General features: G+C 33.6%; 2 protein-coding genes across 5 annotated transcripts; both read right to left on the minus strand.

Annotated features, from left to right (window-relative positions):
- Positions 1-10230: 10230 nt before the first annotated feature.
- Positions 10231-12677, minus strand: LOC107891627 (protein MNN4). 3 transcript variants are annotated; one of them, XM_016816470.2, is made up of 6 exons: positions 12472-12674; positions 11863-12217; positions 11308-11357; positions 11159-11211; positions 10647-11079; positions 10231-10549 (listed from the first exon to the last, which is right to left on the minus strand). In XM_016816470.2, the coding sequence occupies exons 2-5, from the start codon at positions 12096-12098 to the stop codon at positions 10660-10662; spliced, it is 759 nt and encodes a 252-aa protein (XP_016671959.1). In that variant the 5' UTR covers positions 12099-12217; positions 12472-12674; the 3' UTR covers positions 10231-10549; positions 10647-10659. The 3 variants fall into 3 exon arrangements, with proteins under 3 accessions (XP_016671959.1, XP_016671958.1, XP_040956450.1); XM_016816469.2 differs by having other exon boundaries at positions 10231-11079; positions 12472-12677; XM_041100516.1 differs by having other exon boundaries at positions 10231-11079; positions 11863-12105; positions 12472-12675.
- Positions 12678-14097: 1420 nt separating this feature from the next.
- Positions 14098-20437, minus strand: LOC107891628 (DCN1-like protein 4). 2 transcript variants are annotated; one of them, XM_016816472.2, is made up of 10 exons: positions 20117-20291; positions 18890-18974; positions 17917-17991; positions 17796-17832; positions 16372-16455; positions 16188-16248; positions 15986-16092; positions 15462-15527; positions 14751-14815; positions 14098-14639 (listed from the first exon to the last, which is right to left on the minus strand). In XM_016816472.2, coding segments are annotated over exons 1-10 (669 nt in total). In that variant the 5' UTR covers positions 20205-20291; the 3' UTR covers positions 14098-14638. The 2 variants fall into 2 exon arrangements, with proteins under 2 accessions (XP_016671961.1, XP_016671960.2); XM_016816471.2 differs by lacking the exon at positions 14751-14815 and having other exon boundaries at positions 20117-20437.
- Between the last annotated feature and the right edge of the window lie 429 nt (positions 20438-20866).

Raw genomic sequence — 20866 nt, forward strand, 5'->3', positions numbered from 1 at the left:
TGCTTCCCATGGCGATACACTAGGGCGTACAAAATCGCACTCAAACAACTCTAGCAACTTATTCTTCAATTCTTTCAACTCAGCTGGTGCCATGCGGTACGGGGCAATGAATGCTGGAACTGTACCAGACAACACCTTGATTCCAAATTCTAACTTTCTGTCTGAGGGTAATCTTGGCAACTTCTCAGGAAAAATATTTGGAAACTCCTTCAAAGTTCGTAGGTCCTCCAATACCGGACTTTGGACCCTTGTATCCACTACATGAGCTAAGAAGGCTTCGCAGCCTCTACTAGTAAACCTTTGAGCTACAGTCGTAGAAATGACATAAGACGAGTATTCACTAATCTCATTAGTCACTAGGACTCTAATTCTGTCCAACCCATGGAGCTTAAACTACTTCGCTCTATATCTTAAACTTACATCATGCTCGGTCAACCAATTCATACCCAAAATTACATCAAACTCTCAAAAGGGCAACTCTATCAAGTCTACCGGAAATAGCTAACCTTGAATCTTAACTGGACATCTTTGGTACACCTTATCCACCAACATATCAAGTCCTAATGAGCTGGATACTTAAACCCCAACATCCAACTCCTCAACAGATATACCTCTCTCTCAGATGATTTCACTGCAGACATATGAATGCATGGACTCGGAGTCCACTAATGTAGTAATAAAAATGGGGAACAATTTGAAAATACATGTAATCACATTAGGGCCGTTGCAATCTTCCCGTGCTTTCACAATATACTGTCTAGATAAAACTTGAATATCAAATACGGTTGCAGATCTGACCATACCTCTACTCTATTGGCCTGAAGCAACATTATCACCATCATGAGTTAACCCTCTACCACGTTGAAAAGAAGGCGCTGATCTCTTGGTCTGAACAGGTGAAGCACCACTAGCTCTAACGCAATCTCTGACAAAAATGCTCGGTGGACCCACACTGGAACAGGCTCTAGTTCTCCGATAACACTCCCTGAGATGTCTCCGGCCACAGAAATTACAAACTGGAAAAGTCGAGGTCCTAACTAACCCTCCTAAACTCGCTAGTGACGAAGAAGTTAATGGTCTCCTACGAGCCCTTGGTCTTGACCCTTGACCTGATCTTTGAGACTGTGTTGATGGAGCTCTCTTGAATCCTCTAGAATCCCAAATTCTTTTGGCTGCTATTTGAAACAGGCTTGTAGTGTCAGAAACCCTCTTACTCTGGATACTAGACTCGTCTAATGAGCTTAATCTCATACTTAGAACCCTCTCTACAACTTTAACTTGTCGTACCAATTCTGAAACACCTCGGGAAAGTCTACTGCCAAATAAGTGTGAATATCAATGTGCAGCCCCTCGCAGAATCTTCTGCACCTAAGACACTCAGAAGCCACTAACTCAGGGGCGAAGAGACTCAATCGCAGAAAGTCCCTTTCGTACTCATACACCGATCGATTGCCCTAGACTACTCGTGAAATCTGTATCTTCAAGTCATCCATATGTGCCTAACCAATGTACTTCCCTCGAAACTTGGACAAGAATTGATCCCATGTCAGCTACTCTGGCTGTAAAACCATCTCGACCGTCTCTCACCAATCCTATGCATCACCCTTAAACAATGAGATGATGCACTCTATGTTACCCTCAAGGGTAAAATGAAGCAGCTGCAAAGTCCTTAGTGTGTCCCTCAACCACTAACCAGCAGCTATCAAGTCATCCTCGCTGGTGCCATAAAAGCCCTCCGCCTTACATTTGTGAAATCTCTCTATTGGAGTCTCCTGTGGAACAATAGATGGTGGTGGAGGAAATGGGGTAGGCTGAACCCTCGGGATCGCTCGAAGGATATGATGTAGCATAAAATTAAGATTCTGGAAGTAAACTGCCTCATCCAAGCCTGGACTCATTGGAATGTCAAAGTTGTCAGTGTTCGGAACAAACTCATCTCCCGTATCATCCATTGGAGAAGCATGACTCTCCTCCCTAGCGTCATGGCTACGATTTGAATCGTCGGGCATGCTGAATCTGAAGACAAAATAGAAAAGAGAAAGCATCATCAGACTTCTAGTCTTAGAAGAGTACACTCTTAAACTTAGGGGCATATATTCATCAACACTTTACCATGACTAACCAGCTGGTCCTAGAACTGACTACAACTTGCTCTGATACTACTAAATGTAACACCCTAATCTCGAATACGGAGTACTCGAATACTAAGGCGCTACATCAGGTCACCGAAGTAACCCAACAAAATTTTTAAATAATTTTAAAACATTGAAATGCATTTTATATAAGAGAAATACCATACATAGTTATACTGAAAATAGTAATAAAAATAGTTATACAAAATATGTGGAGCTCTAATATCATCGTATATCAAAATAGTTAAAATAAAAAAAATGTTAAATGAGTTACAAACCTACAAAAAAATAAAAGTAAGGCCTTAGGAATACAATACCCACTAATAGATAAGGTACTGTACTCTAAATACGTGATGCTAGGAGTCTCGCGTCAATGATGTTCCTCGGACATGAACAAAAGTCTACAAATCTGAACATTAAGACAATTCGAAGGCTGAGCTTTACAAGCTCAATAGTACACAACAAATCTACCATACTTCAAGCAATTAATAAATATAAGCATGCAAATCAAATGTATACATAGAAACATGACCTAAGTATCGAATAATTAAATCATGAGTCATTAAATCTACATAACCAAATTGCTTGCATATCAAACTTGTCAAACTTGTTAGATTACACATATTGCTCAAATAATCGGGTATCTGGATAGTCCCGCACCACTCATGGCCGCTAGTCAAATAATCTCGTGTGTCCGTAAGTTTATCTCGAGCGCCACTCATGGTCGCTAGTTAGGTTAGAGCCCGAAGGCTGAGCGCAAACAAAGCATCAAACATATAATCAAAAAAATACAACCATGACATTCGAGTCTCATACTCATTTCAACTTGCTTATCATTCAAGCTAAAATATTAACTAATGATATGTGATAGTTTGCTACCTTGACATTCTGACATTTTCTCATTCAAAAATTAATAACTCTTAATATATAACTCTAAATCGAGCACTGTTTGTTTTGAACGAAACTAGAATTTTGTACGGTTATAGAGATATAAGGCTCACATCCTATTTTATCTTGTGAAATTTTGGGTGATTTTTCAAAGCCACTGCTAAATCTGTTTTATAAGAATTATGCTACCATATTTTTATGACCTTTCAACACTCAAAAATTCATATCTTTTAAAATACAAATCGAAATCAATTTTCGTTTGTTCTAAACGAAACTAGAGTGACTCAAGGTTAGAACAATGTATATATAACTTTTTAATTATTTTTACAGAATTTATGGTGAATTTTCAAACTTATTGTTCATGTAATAATTTGTTTCTAGCAAATTTCACAACTAAGTTTTTAGCTTCATTTTAAATCATCCAAACAAGATTTCCACCCAAAGACATATAACATGCATGCATTATCACACAAGCATCATATTTATGACTTATCAAGAAGTATAGGAGAGTTAGAGGGTACCACCTTGATGGAAGAACACCAACAAAGTTTCTTGCCTAGCTCTCCACCACTTTGCCTTTACCCTTAGCTTTAGAAGATTCACCACCCTCTTTAACTAATAACCATGTAACATACAAGATTTCTCACAAAAATAAGAGTTGAGAGGATGTAAAAATACATACTTTAAATAAATAAATAAATAAAATATGAGAAGATGGGTAGAGACTTCATTAAACTCAAACCCTTCCAAACACCCAAAAACCTCCACTTTCATCCTTGAAGAACATAGATATTTTTTTCTTCCATGGAACTTTTTAAAAGAAAAAAAAACTAGATCAAGACCCTTGCCTTCTTTGAGATTTGGAGGATGAAAAAAATTAGTGAGAACTCATTCAAATCTTTCTCCCTCTACATGACTTGCTAAGTTAAAATAGATAGAGAAAAGGAGAAAAAGAATGAAGAAATGTAAAAAGAAAAAAATAATAGGGTGATTATAATATAGGGAAAAATAGGGACAAATCCGCTTTATCCCATACCTCAATTTGCCAAACCATCTTTTCTCATTAGTTGGGAGAAGATTTTTATTCAACAATGGTAAAATTACCATATTAGCCATCCATCTTCCCCCTACTTCACACAAGCTTCCCAACATCCTTAATTTCTTATAAAAAGGTCTAAAATACACCCAAATTAATTCCAACAAAAACCCAATACCAAAATAAATTTATCCATCGCCAACCTAGGTCAACACTCAAATGTTGACTCGAGAATTTGGGGCCGTTACAATAAGAAATAAGCTTTTAACAACTACATCACAACCAATGCCTCAAGTATTGAATTACAAATGAAATAAGCATATTTATACATGTGGAAGCTTAGGTACATGCCACAATACACAAAAATGTGAATTTCATACTCTAGTAGTCTTGATGATAGTGTGATGCTTCAAAAAAAGTGTTGGCTTTGAGGATCTAAAAGTGCAATCTACGTGCAAAAATAACAATGCGTAAGTATACTTGCTTAGTAAGTTCAAATGGAAATTACCATACTTACCTTGCTCCATTGAGGGAGTTAGCTAAGTTAATTGTTCTCTATTGGAATATAGTAATCGTAAATATAAAGCATGAGATATTAATATAATTCAAAAGATAGATGTAATAAGTAAAATTTTATAAACACACTTTTATAAAGAGATTATCAACATTATTTAACATATAAACTAGACATATTAAATATGGTTTAATTCAAATCAATTTATAATCTCATAATTTTATTCTCTCTTTTCTTATTACAATTATACATTTTGATCATTATTTGACATTCTTAACTTCAATTGTCTTATCCTTTGATAACCTTAGTAAAATGGGTCTCAAACACTTGAGAATTAGATCCTAACACCACCAAGCATGTGTTTTAACATTGCCAAAAATGTGTATTTCAACCCACACAACCAAGATATAGCACTAAGAGTGATTTAACCCATACAACCATGATTCTCAAAGGAGAACACCTCTTTGACCCACATTGAATCATAAGTCAAAGTAACTTAATAAATTTTCAACTATCCACATAACCCATACATGAGCTAATATTTTCTATTGGTATGTCAATTGTGTCCTAAATCTTCTACCAAGTTTACAAAGCATTTTACATAATCAACTTATAAATGTAACATTCCAAAAGTCATAAAAATCCCATAGTAAATTAAGGGCATGTTCATAACATTAAATCTCATAACATCAAGTTAATAAAGAATATGTTTTAAGTTTCAACCATTCTTGATGTAAATATCAATACATAAATTTCATATACCACTTCCAAATATATATATAGTCATATAAATCCAACTAGCACCTACAACAAGATAATTATGGTAAATTCCATGAGAACTTACCCAAAATCAACAAAAAAAAATGGAAAACTCCCACTTTCCACTTCAATCAACAATCTTTTTCCACTTGATTTTCTTCACCAATATACAAAATATCATAAATACTCATAAATAAACTATAATACTAACATTAAATAGCCACTTGGATAGATCAACTAACGTATGGATGCTCACAAATATGAAATGGGATATCAAAATGATGTAAAATCATAAAAACTCACTTCAATCTTCCCTTTCTCACTCCACCACAAATTTTCTTTCCTGAAAGCTTAAACCTAAGTGTGGATGATAACAAAGTTGGTGAAAAAGAAGAAGAAGGCTCAAAATGATCTTCAAATGTTAATTTTGCAAGAAAAGTAAGAAAAAGTGTTGAGATTTTGGAAAATTTTGGAGAAGAGAAGCTTGATAAGGAAGAACAAGTTTCTTCATTCTTAATCTATAATGGCTGGCCATGGATGCTAATATGTGGGGGTTCTTTTACCCTTTTTTTATTATGTGAAGACTCTAAAAATCAAGACTTTTATATGGAGAGCATCCTATGAGATTCTTCCAACAGTTTTGTTTGGGGACCCTCCTAACCTTGTTTGCCATTAGTGTCAAGAGATTCATGAGATTACATTGTATGCTTTGAGGGACTATCATGTTTCAATACCCGCTCTTATTTTGACAGGTAGATATATGAGGCCATTATTTCTTTTAATGCCTACTCTAGTGCTAATTGGTTGGAATTTTTTATGCGAAAATTAAACAGATAGTTATGCCAAGATTTTGTGTACTCCTTTGGGACCTATGGAATGTCTATAATAATGAGGTGCTACAAGGTGGCCTCACTCTGCTTCATGTCGCACTCACATTTCCTTATTCTTTCCATGAAGAATTCAGAGGTCACAATCTTCTAAATAAGTCTATTTTGCCTAGATCACCAAGAGAACATAGATGGTATGCACCTTGTATAGGTTCAATCAAAATCAATGTTTATGCTGCATGGGATAAGGGAGCAAGGTCGCGAGGATTGGATGTGTTGCGCACGATGACGATGGGTTCATCCTCTGTGGTACGAAGTGCTTAGTGACTGGCTATTGGGATGCAACATGGGCGAAGGCCCATGCTATCTATCTGAGGCTTGAGTTTGCAAGAGATATGGGTTTTCATAATGTAATTATTAAGTTGGATTTTTATTTTTGTTATTTCTAAATTTCAAGTTGTAAGACCAGGCTTAACTCATTTGGGTCATTGTCTTCGGTTTCTCTTTTTCAATTCTTTAGCTTTCAATTATGTTACTGGATTTGTCCAATAAGGTAGTCGATAGGATTAAACGTATGGTTTGCATTGTGAACATGAAGTCTTGTTTGGAGTGCATTACCCCCACGAACTTCATGATCTTATAATGACGGATGTTATTTGATTTAATGATTTTATTGAATGACCTTATCGTTTAAAAAAAATTTGTTGCACTTACTTTGGCATTTTTTTAAGGTAACATTTGGAAACTAGTATTTTAGAATTTGGGATGATTGCTTGAGGTTAATATTTCATCCAACACTTGGGTGATGTGTCCCCAAATCCCTTGGCTTGTTGTGTTCACATTTACCTTATGAGAAATTTAGTTATGTCGGAATGGCTTGATGAGTCCCCAAATCCCTTGGCTTGTTGTGTTCACATTTACCTTATGGGAAATTTGGTTTTGTCGGAATGCCTTGGTTTTTTACTAAAATATACCATTAAAGAGGTTTGTTCAAAGAGTACTTGAGAGTGCAGGTGAATTTGTTACTCTTTCTCCCCCAGTCAAATTGAAAGGGCTTCCTGATTTTGTCAATATTTCTTAGAAAACTCCCAACCATAGATGGTTTAAATTGAATACGGAGGGCTCGTTTGTAGGTAATTCGGGCAAGGTGGGTGCAGGGGCCCTTATTCAAGACCACTACGGTAATTGGATCGTTGGATCATATCGCCATACCCTAGAGCAACTAATGTTGAAGTGAAACTTTAGGCTCTACATGATGCTCTTAGTTTAGCCTGAAAATTTAATATCTCGAACATTGAAATTAAAGTGATTGCTACTATTGTGATTTATTTTATGAAAAGTAGCTCTAACTATAATATTTTGCTCTCTCTTTTGATTGATGGGTGCAGGACACTCATTCGTTTTATAAGTCTTAGCTCGTCGATGCATGCCTTTTGTGAAGGGAACAAATGCACAGATGCATTTGCTCGTTTGGGGAGTAATTTTCAACCTTGGTCTCCCTCAAATAATATTGTTGTTAATGACTTGTTTCATTTATGCTCTAACCCACCTGGTTGCTTAATTCATCTATTGCCAAATGATGCCCAATGGACAATTATGAATCGAACTTTAATTTAGTTTTTATTAAAGATCATTCCCTTTTTCTATAAAGAAAATTGATTTAGATTTTTAAAATAGTGTAAATTGAGTAATAAACTATTTAGAAATGTAACATGCAAGATCATTTCTCAAATTCATGGATTTGCTAAAAGTCTATTTAGTAATGAATTTGAAATCCTTAACAATATTGTTGGATTTGACAAATTCATATTTTTATACTTTTCTAATTATATTGTATTGAACCTCAACTGGTTTGTTCACTTCATTCTTACCATTTTGATACATGCACGGATTGGGTGAAATTTTATTAAATTTCATTCATCGAAGTTGTCAATATTCAAGTTTGAAAAATAAATAAACTTGCAATGACTTTTTTAATGAGATCCTTGCAATCTCTTAGCTTCAAAACGCACTTTGAATCACTCAATTTTGAGTTCGAGAGCTCAAGTTATGACTATTTTAGTGAAGATTGTGCGAGTAAAATTTTTGAACGAGATTATTACGGAAATTACGAGTTTCGGGCTTTAATTCTAGTTTAAATCATATTGGGTCAGATTTTTAGGATTAATTTTTATTATATATAAATCTAATATTGTATTTATTAGGACTTGTTATTTCGTTATTTATTTATTCCAAATTTTATATTTTTTTAAGTATTTTTAGTTTAATTTAAAACTATTTCTTATTTAGGTTAATTAGAGTTTCAGTATACTTTAAAATTTTATTTGAATGTAGTTAGCCAGCCTATATAAAGGCCTCTTCATTGTACACAATCAATATAATTCATTCAGCAACTTTTTTTTTTTGAGTTAATAAAATTCTCTTTGAGTTTTTCTCTTCAAGAATTTTTGTGGGGACAAAGTTTTCTTTCTTGAAGAGAAAATTAGAAACGTTTGAAGAAGGTTGTGGATTCATCTGGTTTTCAAGGCTCCTTAAGATTTCTGCACGCCACTTCCCATCTTTTTCATCTATCTTGTTTCATTTCTTTATTGTTTTGTTTTTGCTTAATTGTTTCTAATATTTGATTTGGATTCCTTATTCTTTTTTTATCTTAATTATTTGTTTTAATTGCTACCTTTTTAATTATTAAATTTGACTTAATATATTTGCATTTCAGGTTGTTTCGAACTTTGAGTTCTCCTTCATTCATCTAGAGCCCTAGACCAAATTCACGACTTAAGACAAATTTACAATCCTATTCCACGCACATTCTTATCACATTTACATAATAATTGAAATCTATATTACTGAGCATAAACAATTTTTTAACATTTGCGACACTGACTCTCCTCACATGTCAAGTATCATATTTTGACTAATCAAAAAACAAATTTGCATTAACGAATACTTGATGAGTGAAGTGGTTGAAAGAGGATCCATTATCCCTAACTAATATTAGAGGACAATATTGTACTCATATTGACCCCCAGTTATTACCCAAGGCAATTAGTCTAAGTTGATAACATAGATAACCAAATGTAGACGAATTGAATTATACATACCAAACAGTAAAAGGTTATGTTGAATATGGCTTTTGGCTCTTCCAAAAATTAAGGATCATGACAAGTTGTTAAATTCCCCTCATAATTATTTATGAATTAAATATTTTTCAATTAAAATAGATTATATTACCAACTTAATTGGAAATGGAGAGGTCGGATAATTACAAATGGTCACTCAATTGTACTCGTGTCTTGTTTTGATAATCTAACTTTAAAAAAATTTTAATTTAGGCACTAATGTTTGAATTCGTTCATATTTTGATCTCCTACCCTTAAATTGATAATGAAAAGTCTTTTTTTCAATTGATATAATAACACATTTAGTCCCCAACACTTACATAATCTATCAATTTTATCCTAATTTTAAATAATTTAGTAAATTTAACCCTTCACATTTACAAATGCTATCAATTTAATCCTCAAACTTTCTAATCAAAATTTTCAATTTTTAAAATAAAAGCATCTCATGTCTATAAATTTGTAAAACCCAAAAAAGAACAAAAAAAATCTTCTCTCAACTAACAAGTCGTTTTCCAAATCAAATTTTAATTATTTGTTTTTCTAAAGAAAAAAAAAAGAGACATCCCACATTTATAAGTTTTTAATTATTTGCTTTTAATTTTTAAATCCACAATAAACAATGCAAATCACTAATAATTTGATTTAGTTTCAAATCATTTACCAAATTAATTAAAATTACACTGGTCAGAGTGAAAATTTATTTTTTTAAAATATTAAATTATTTATATAATTTTATTATATTTTCTTTTTTTTAAATTTATATAATGATGTTTAACTAATTTCTAGCACTAATAAAATACATAAACAAAAAGAGTTAAGTACCGAATTAAATAATTTCAACTATAAATAAAACAAATAATAGATGTGAAATGCCTCAATTTTAAAAGTCAAATTGATGGTATTTATAAATTTAAAAGGTTAAATTTATTAAATTATTTAGAATTACATCAAATTTATTAAATATGTAAGTACTGATGTGTTATTATACAAGAACAAATTTAAACATTAGTGCCTAAATTGAAAATTTTTAAAGTTGGTTGATCAAAACAGGAACTAGAGAGAAGTAAAGCACACACTATATCCTAGGGTCAATAGACTTTGGTGCAAGTGCTGTATGCTTTTCTTAAAAAGAGAAAGAACGAAAGTTTTGTTTGTATACCACAAAAGGCTCTCCATCATCTTTTGGCATCTTGAGAAGGTCCTCCAATCCGGTTCTCACCCTTTGATCCTTCCAGGAAGCATCAGAATCTGGTGACACACTTCTTGCATTGCTAGGATCAGCATTTGGTATTTGTCCCAATAAACTTTGTCAAAGTGCTGTATGCTTTTCTTAAAAAGCGAAAAAGAATAGAAGTTTTGTTTGTATACCACAAAAGGCTCGTCATCTTTTGGCATCTTGAGAAGGTCCTCCAATCTGGTTCTCACCCTTTTGATCCTTCCGGGAAGCATCAGAATCTGGTGATACACTTCTTGCATTGCTAGGATCAGCGTTTGGTATTTGTCCGGTAGATTTTTGTTTAATAGCCTTGTCTTGCACCACAGCGGAACTGCTAGACTCTGATTTACTTTTGTCTTCACCCGGTTCACTAGCATTTTGCTGAGTTTTAGTTATGCTAACTGCCGATTGTTTCTTTGACTCAACAGCGATTTCCTTTACTGCCTCCTCTAGCTTACCTAGTCTCCTTTTTACCTCGAAAAGCTCTGAATCAGGGGCAATTTGTTCCACCTCTTTATCTTTCTCCTCTTCTTCTTGCTTCCTTTTCATTTCTTCTTCTTCGTGCTTCTTTTTCTCCTCTAGCTCCTGAGGTGAATGAAACAGTTTTAGGTGAAAGAAAATAAGCTTAAAGATAGAGACACAGCGAAAAGGAAAATTTAGTTACCGCTTCCATTTTCCTCATTTCATAGCGAGCATATTGAGCTACCAAGTACACAGCTGTTACAGAACAAATATAATTTTTTAAACCAGCAGTAAACCAAGAGATCTTCCAAATATAAAATCAACAGATGTTAAGCTTGTTAGTTGAGATACCCAATGAAGGCATGCACGCAAAGAAAAGCTGCACCAAATGGAAATCTAGCCTGAAATAAAATTAAAATACGGAAGCATAAGTCCCCCAACAACTATAGAAAGATGCCAAGAAGTTAACTAAAGCACTAATTATGAGAGAAGACAATGCTTTCACTCAATTCAAATCATTTTAAAAGATCTTGGCCTCTCAGATTAAAGATATGGCGAGTTTGAGAACTTCATGAATAATGCAAGGACTGCAACTCATTCAGAGCATTGAACTGAACATAACAAGAACAGGGACAGTTGGGATTGTATGAAAGATCTATTAATTTACAAAGGAAACCAAATGAAACCCATTTGATTTTTTAATGATAACAAGTAAAATGTGGAATTGAGGAGAACAAAAAGATACAAAGTGCAAACTGTATCATGTATATCTTATCAACTTCTCATCACATTCAATTGTATAACGAAATGCTCCATGAAGAACTTAAAACTATTCAATTTTAGCAGCCTTAATTTTTACTCCTACCATTGAATTCCTCAAGCAAATGCTAAAACAGAGAGTAATACCCAAATTTCTTTTTCTTTGGTGGATGAGTGAAGAGGATCTTAGCAGCAGTCAAGAAGTCAAGATTGTCAAGCTGACGATACGACTCATTGAAAGTGCTCACATTTGATTCAATCTTGCCATCAACAATGTCGATGTTGTTCTTCTTCTTGTTCTTGCCATCTTTGATGCTGCTGCAGAAGGGTCTTGTCTTGAAATGGGTTGAGAATCGAGCACAAATACTTCTGGCGCGAAACATACCAATGCTAGGGACAGTAGCTTATGCAGTCAGGACCATACCATACCCATTTTTAAGCTTGAAACTTTAATTGCTAATAGCAGGTTTTTATTAGTTCTTCAAGCTCCATAATACTTCATCTATAAAAATGACCAAAAAAAAAGTTGAAGAAATAGAAGGAAAGATTTAAATGAAATGGAAAAAAAAAACCAATTATTTTTGTTGGTAATGGATTTTGTACTAAGATAGAGAACTTAGAAGAAGAAACAATCAGCAAAGGAACAAAGTTTGTTGCATAATCAGACAGGTTTGCCATATCACAAGCATTAATCTCAAAAGAAAATAAATAAACAAACTGTGTTGAAAAGGGAAATGAAAATGCGGTGTATAATACCATATTCAACTCTTAAACACTCTGTTCACAGTTCACACACCATGCCACCTTCGTTGCCCGGACTCGGCAATTTGGGGTGCTGTACCTGAGTCGACGCGATCCGACACGGGGAACGGGTCAGATCCGGAAAAAACCAGCGGACACGGCGGTGGGTGAGAACTGCGATGAGAAGAGAAGGAAAAAAAAACTGAATTGTAGAGACGAGAGAGAGGGACTATTAGGGTTAATAAATGCTGTATTTATACGGTTAAACTACTCAGTTGGTCACCCAACTTTTAGAATACTTTCACTTTGGTCACTGAAAGAAATCTTTGCAATTTTGTCATTAAATTTTTAAATCATCTTCATTTTAGTCACCCAAACGTTAAATCTAAAATGGCAGTTGACTGTACACACTACATAATATGTTTACACTTTTATTTTGATCATCCAACTTTTAAGTTATTTTTATTTTGGTTACTTAAAAAAATTATATAAACATTAAGTATTAAAGGGAAAAAGTTATAGAAATTAAAGTAATGCATTATGTAGACACCTAAATCTATTAGGACAATCAATTTTGAACTCATTGGGCATCGATTTTATTGAATTGACTCTTTTAAGCTAATTCAATAACTGAGTTAAGTCTTACTTTGATTTTAGAATTAAGGTTAGGAGTACATACGGGTTAAGCTTAATTTATTTTTAAATTGAGTGGATAAACTGAACTTTTGATAATTGAAATTTGACCGTTCATGGTAAGTTTTAAGTTGGGTTTTATCATTGAATAATGTTGGAAATTGATGATAATAAATAAACGTGAAATAGAGATGAGATTGAACTCTTTTCCAAATTTGAGCTTGATTTCGTTTTTGGTTCAAAATTAGTAAAACTCGAATTTTTTAATGCAAAACTTCTATTTTAAAAGTCAATTATCTGAATCAATGTTATACAAAATGAAGTAGCTCAAGCTTATTGTATCAGAGAATTGGCGTAGTTAGCTAATTTATTACTTGCTGGAATTCACACAATGCCCGAACCTGATGTCCAACAGATTGCATGGCTATGCCTGAGAGTGTTGTTTTTGACATAAAAATGGCAGTGCTGGCTGCTGATTACTGTCCAATATAGGTACAAAAAGATACATCTTTGAAGATAAGGATGGTCTTTGCAGCGATGGATATATGAAAGGAGTATAATTCACCAATTTGAGTGAAGAAAATAGCTTCTAAAGGAGTGGGTGATCTGAGAATGTTGCTACAATCCAGATCCATCCTCTTAAGATCATTCTTAATGGTTGCAGGAGCCTGGTATCTAAGTTACTACAACTCTTCATTTTTCTTAAAATATCCGTGTCTGATATATATTTGGACATAAGCATGAAGATATGATACTCCAAAGACCCTTCAAGTACAGGAAAATCCTTAAAAAAAACTGAACATACCCATGTAGGACACATACCCGTGTCTGACACGCAACCATGTGCCGGTAACATAGCTTAGCATCGTAGCTTAGGCATGCCTGCAATAAAGCCAATACCTTCCAGGGAGATTTATGAAAAAAGTAGCTCTAGGTCAACAGGAGCTAAATTTATGAAATATGAAAAGAATCAGAATAAAATTTGAACAAATCTAAGATGTCTTAATCTGATAAATATAGTTTTGTTCATAATATAACATCACAATCCAACTGCATTGAAGATGAAGACATTTTACTATAATAAATCTAGTTAGACCACAGTTTAGAAGTATTACTGATGGGTGCTACAATTCAATATATTGAGACTCCCCAATACATTTGTAACAAGAAGAGGTAATTTTGGAAGGTCGGTTTTGGATAAGACTTTCATGTTTTCAAAAAAAAAAAATCAGCAATACAAACATTCCTGACAACAAATTATTCACAACAGTTTTGATTAAAGAATGGTGTGCTTGCAAAATCTTTCAAGTTGACTAATTTATGCCCTATCGGGAAATCTACATAAGGCTCTAGAAAAAGGGAGCAAAGAAAAGGGGGAGTTTAAACTTTAAAGCACCAGCCTTTATATAGATAGATGGAGGTTACAGCTGAGAAGTTGACCAAACCAAATAATTTCAGGTCTGCTTCGACTGCATCCACTCTACGAAATTATCCAGGATCAATGGCCAAGCAAGGTCCGGATTATAACTACTGAAGTCCGGGAAACTTATCTGTTAAAAACATCAAAAAAGGAAATAAGGTAAGCACTTCCTCAATTATTAATATAAGGCGGATCTATTCTACAACAACATATAGAACTGGAAACATCAACCAGTTCCTACCATTTGTATTCTTCAATTTTTTCTGCCAGAGAAAGTGTTGTTGCAAGAACTGGAAATTTTAACCACTAAAGAAAAAGTATACCAAGCGGTTTAGAAATCTCATCCAGCATAAAATATAAAGAAATCTATCAATGAAAAAGAAAAAGTACTCAGAGAAAAGAGCTCTCATGAGCAGGGAATCAATTATAACCCAAAATCTGCAGAAAAAGAGGGCACCCCTTCAGTCTCCTCTCTTATCTTAGGGTGAGTTTGGATGGGCGGTACGTTTACATGTGGTTAGTGTAAAAACAGCGGTGGCGGTGAGATTAGACACTATAGCGATATTATAGCGTGAGACAAAAAATAAACTAAACGCACCGCACCGCACCGCACCCAATCGCCCATCCAAACCCACCCTTAGTCTACAAATATGCCATGGAACTTCTACCACATACTACCAAATTGCTGTTAATGTCTTCATTTTTGAGTGTACTGAATATGGCATCACATTCCCAATAATTATTAACTAAAAGTATCCATTTGAAAGATACTGGTATAATTCAGTCACTCCAGATTTTTTTTTTTCTTTCACAAAGTGATGTCTGTGTGAGCATATCTTAAGAAATGCACAGAACTATTCACTTTCCCTATATTTTCTTTTTTAAATAAGGGAACATCTACACATGGGTAACACAATAGAAAATTCCATGACAAAGATAAACTTTGAGGTACCTCATTGCAGAACCGAAAAAAACCCATCCATTGATCCATGTTTATGACCTTATAATCACTCTGAATCTGCATTAACAACACAAGAATAGTAAGAGGATATTTTCTCTTCCTCTAATCTGGATGGATAACTTAAGAAACATAGCACCACATACATAGCACCACATTAGAAATGGGCAAATTGTTTCCATAATCTAGCATATCAAGTTGTCAGATTCAATGATCATTTCAGCAACCACTTAAAGCTCAAAGATTAAATATTAAGTTAAAACAATAACCCTATTTTCCACAGAATATTTTGAAGAGCTCATCAGTATAACAATGTGATCCATATGAATATAGACTGCACAGAATCATTTAACAAAATAGATTCCAAAATCCTAGCAGCTAAAACTGAAATGAACTCACTCACCCACAATAACAGATGAGATTGTGCACATATAAACAGTAACATCCCGGAAATCAAGAATGTGAAGCATAAACATCTACAATTTCCAAGGTTGCATTTAACAATAGTAGCAACCCACCTTCAAATACTCAATAAAATAGTCAACTTGCGCTCGGAAATGGGATCCTAAAACAAGATCCAGCAATTGACATATGCTCTCTATATCTATACTCTTTTGTTTCTCCTCTGCAGCAGTAAATTTGAGGAAGTCAGGGGGAGTGCTATCAGGAAAAAAAGGTATTTAAGCATCCACACTAGGTATCATAGTATTATCATAATACCTGTCAGGCAATAGCAGAATGAATAGGAATAGAAATCCTCAAAGTTTGCTGGTCTCTTGACCTATTTAATATGAGACAGAGCATCAGCACTTTCATAGCATACCCCTCAATTATAGTTCATATGAAACAAGCCTACTGAATATCATGCATGCTTTCAGATATCAAGTTTTTTAGAATTTTCTACCTCTTTCTCTAGCTCTGGCAGGGCCTTCCTTAATTTACTTACAGTGTCAGCTCTCAGTGCTTTCATTCCTCTTCGCCATTCCTCCTATAAAGGTAAGACTCTAATCCATTTTTGAACATATAATTTAACTAAAAACATATAAAAACACACAAATACATATATCTACTCATAGAGAGCTTGGAATTTAAGGAACAAGTATATTAATTGCGCCAAACATAATGCATCAGCCAACATATATCCATGTTATTATGATACTCTGAGGAATCATAACTGCATTAAGAAGAAGAAACTTCAGTCTACAAAATGCGTTTTTTGTTGAGAAACTAGACATTTTCACAACTCATAGATATAATGATTAAATCATAAAGATTAGATACTAATCAAATCAACTCAAGATTTAAACAACTAAGTTAATCGGTTGGGGGTAATATTTAAGCTAATAATAGTTAATTTATTAAGGTAAAACATATATATGAAAGCTAGGTGTCAAAAGGCTGTTAAACCACGAAAGTTAAAGGGCTAAGTGTCATCTTAAGGAGATGACAACATTCCCCGCATTGTTCACAGGGCAGCCGACTGTTGTAGGGGGTAAGGGAGTGTGAGATTATTCTAGACAATAGGAGAAAAGAAAGAAAAGGAGGAGTGAGAAGAACAAAGAAAAATTAGAGAGAAAGCTTTACAAAGAATCAGCTAAACTAGAAAGTAAAAAAAGAGAAGCTTAAATTGTGACCTTCAAGTGGTTAAATCCTTAGATTTCCATTCTTATTTGAGTGAGAAAATTAGTTTAACCTTTTGCTATTGAAAGGGAGGAGAGAAAAATTGAGAGAAATCACCTATATTCGGTCAACTAGAAGGGGAAGAAATCTAGCTTGAACCGTGACATTCTACCTTCTTTTCATGAACCTTAAATTTAAACTTTGATGATTTTTTATTATTATTAAGTTTATGTTGTGTTGTTGCCATTGAAGGGGGAGTTTCAATTGAGGATGGTGTAGGAAGAAGTCAAGGATTCATAGTCAAAACACTAAGGGAGAAAGGTAAGGGAGCTAGTTAATCAAGTTGAAGAAAAGGAAGGTGGAACAGTTTAGAAAATTTACTATTCTGTACTGGTTAAAGGCGTTGATAATCTTGAAGGAGAAATCTATCAAGTAAAGTTGTACATAAAAGCAAAGTTAGGACAGCCATTGATATGAATCATGCTTCAATTTTTACTCATGAAGAAGCTCTTCAAATTATTGATACAAATTGGGACAATCATTGATACGAATCTTTAAGAGTCAAGCAGTGAGTTTTTGGACTCACATGGTATGACAATTAACAAAGGACAATCAACCTAATAGTTATGTTATTCAATGAAAATATAATAGACAAAACTTGCCTTTTGAAATAAAAGCAAATGAAGATGGTAAAACAAAAATTCTTACCAGGGTGAAGTATCCTTGTTTTTCTGCTTTCATTTTCCTGCCATGGAAATGTAGCATTTAACACAAAAGCTTAAACTAGAAGTTACAAATGGATCATCAGATGAATCTATGCGAAACTTACCAAGCAAGCATCAAGATCCTAACATCTGTGTGATCAACTTCCATATCAGAACATAAAGTTTCAATCCCTTCTGGGCTGCTCAAATAATGTATCATAACATTACAATGCATTTCAAAAATAGTCAAAAGTACAATGATTTCTATAATGATAACATCAATTTTTAATATCCATCACTTTAAAGATCATATACAAAAAAACATAATTCATTTTTCAACATCATTATTTTAGCTTTACACAGGAGTCGTTTGATAGTATTAAGAATTTCTAGAAAAAAGTTACTGATATTATTTGTACATGACCGCCTAAACTAATTCCATTATTATTTGGGCACTTCTATTATAAGTTGTTCTAACTCTTCAATTTCCCAAAGCACCATACCTAATTGACATACCTATGGAGTACTAAACTTCCAAGAAAAAACTTAGAAAAGATAACTATATCCTTGTTGGAAACATATCTACATCTACCACTCACTACAGAGTCCAAACTACATGGAAGCTAGTGCATAAAAAACCAGTTAGCTTGAATTCTTAGATTTTGGAGCAATTTATTGTCTGATAAAACCCCAAAAACACTTATTCAAATTCCAAAAAAGCTCCTCTTTTTTCAGCACCTCCAAAACTTGTCGCAAGTGAGATATATGTTCTTCCTTGCTTTTGCAACTATTTATTCAGATAGAAATGTACTTGCAAAAGCCTACAAATTCAACATGGGGCTAACAATAAGATCCTTAAAATAGTAAAACCTATACGAATGACAAGTGAGCAAAATTCATATGGTTTAATCACTATATAGGACCTAACTTCAATGATATTGACAGATGTTTACAAATTTTCAACATGCAAAACTATCTAGAATATGGTAATCTAATATATTAGTAATTATCAAAATCCACAAGATACCAAAGAAATCTCTCCAAAATTACAAGGTAAGACCAATATCACAAATTGAACATGTGCTACTAAGTACTTACTCAATCATACCAAGAGACCTATTGGCATAAGAATGAAACAGGTTGTCAATCCGTTCCATCTCTTTTGAAGATGCCCTACTTGAAGCTGAGAAATACAGAACAGTGTCAATTCATTTACTACGTAGCCTTACAACAACTTAGATAATAAACTTGAGCAATAAATAAATGTTAAAAGCATTCTAGCTACATCATCTACAATGAGGTCTCAAGTCTCATGCAAGGATTAAGAGTTTTATGTCATCTTTCAAGGTAGGCTCAGGTAAATTACATGTCAATGAAGTATTTTAAGAACCAAATATTAAGCTTGTTACGATTGGTCTCCTAGATTAGAGAGTATGCTTGGTTTAACAAATTAGTTTTTGGAACTCAAAAACACTGTATAGTTCTCATGTGAACCCCTATCGCTGAGTTCTGTACCTGTTCTTGCTCTTTGAAATTTCTAAATGCATATTTTTTTTCTGAAAACCCACTGGAGCTTCAATTCAAATTATTAAGCTTTTGTTGCAACTTGCGACCCTATTTGATGTAAGACCTCCACATGTGCTCCAGAACCAGTTCAGATTGCATATAATCTGCCGCTATTTCTCATTTCAATTAAAAAGAATTGATTACTAGTTGACTTCTACTCCAATGAGGAACTGCTAATTATCTTCTCCTGCTCGTAATTAGAATATCTGCTAGCCATACTTTGAAGTTTGATAGAATCTAAAGCTGAAATCAAACCTGTCCTTTTGTCGTCAGACAAAACAAACAGACAGAGCCAAAGATAGGAAGATTTTCCACTATGTTTAACCCAAGCCGAGAAGCCTCATCTTGCCAACAAGTAGATTATAGATGTAATATATATTGATATCAAGACATAATTTTTATCAGTTAGGCTCAACGATTTCCTTCAGTTGCTTCAACTTCTCTAACTAATCCATGATTTGAACACCAATTTCAGAGTTGACTACCCTAAGAATGAAGCTATTTTCTAGCCTTAAAATTAACAGGAGTGTTGTGTTCGAAGATTAAACACGAGATTTCGCCTTCCACTCCAGTAATCTAAGGATTTCTCTCGTTGATTTTCAATTCCGTTCAATCTTTCTACTTACTAAACTAAATTTCATGATAGCTCATCGTATCAATCAAATCCACCAAAATTACATAATTCCTTTAACGCGCTTTCGTTCTTAATTAAATCATTTCCAAAATCAACCATAAAATAAAAGAGAGAGAGAGAATTACCGGTGCGAAAGAGATCGGAGGGAGAAAAGTTAATGGAATTGGTTGAATTGGGCTGACCGGCTTTCTTAGATGCAGAGCGACGCATCATAAGCAATACAAGCGAAGCTTCGTCGCTCGACAAGGACGAACAAAATACAACTTAATAATCTATCTGCCTACCGCCAATTGGGCAATTGGCCTTACTTTTATTTTTCGTAATTTATTTTAATTTTACATAAAAGTTGATTTTGAGAAAAATAAATTCGATTATATTTGAATTTAAGTTGACAGTAATAGTTAAAAATAATAAGTTAAACTAGACTTGTGAGATATTTGTTCAACAAAAGAATTATCATTTTTTAAAATTATATCTTTTTTAGAAAAATAATAAATATATTTCATCCAAATTACTACCAACAAAATTAACTCTATATATAATTTAACCATATCGGCCAAAGTGGCTTTGGGCTTTGGCTACAAATTTTATTCTTGAATTTAACCTATATGAAGTTAAAAGATTAATCCCACTAAATATTCCTCAAATTTTAAAACATTATAATTCAATCCTCAAATTGTTCATGTTATTCCAACAAATTCCTTCCGTGGATCATTTCGCTAATTTTTCATTACATACTAACACATGTCACCATTTAACTACAAAACTTGTTTGACTTTTCATACTTCCCTTTTTTTGTTATTATTTTTCGTTAGTGAAAACTGAAAGGAATTTTTTTTTTTACCAAATCCAAAATTTTAATTTATTTCATTATT

This window comes from Gossypium hirsutum, chromosome D09 (assembly GCF_007990345.1).
Source record: "Gossypium hirsutum isolate 1008001.06 chromosome D09, Gossypium_hirsutum_v2.1, whole genome shotgun sequence".
Taxonomy (NCBI): Eukaryota; Viridiplantae; Streptophyta; class Magnoliopsida; order Malvales; family Malvaceae; genus Gossypium; species Gossypium hirsutum.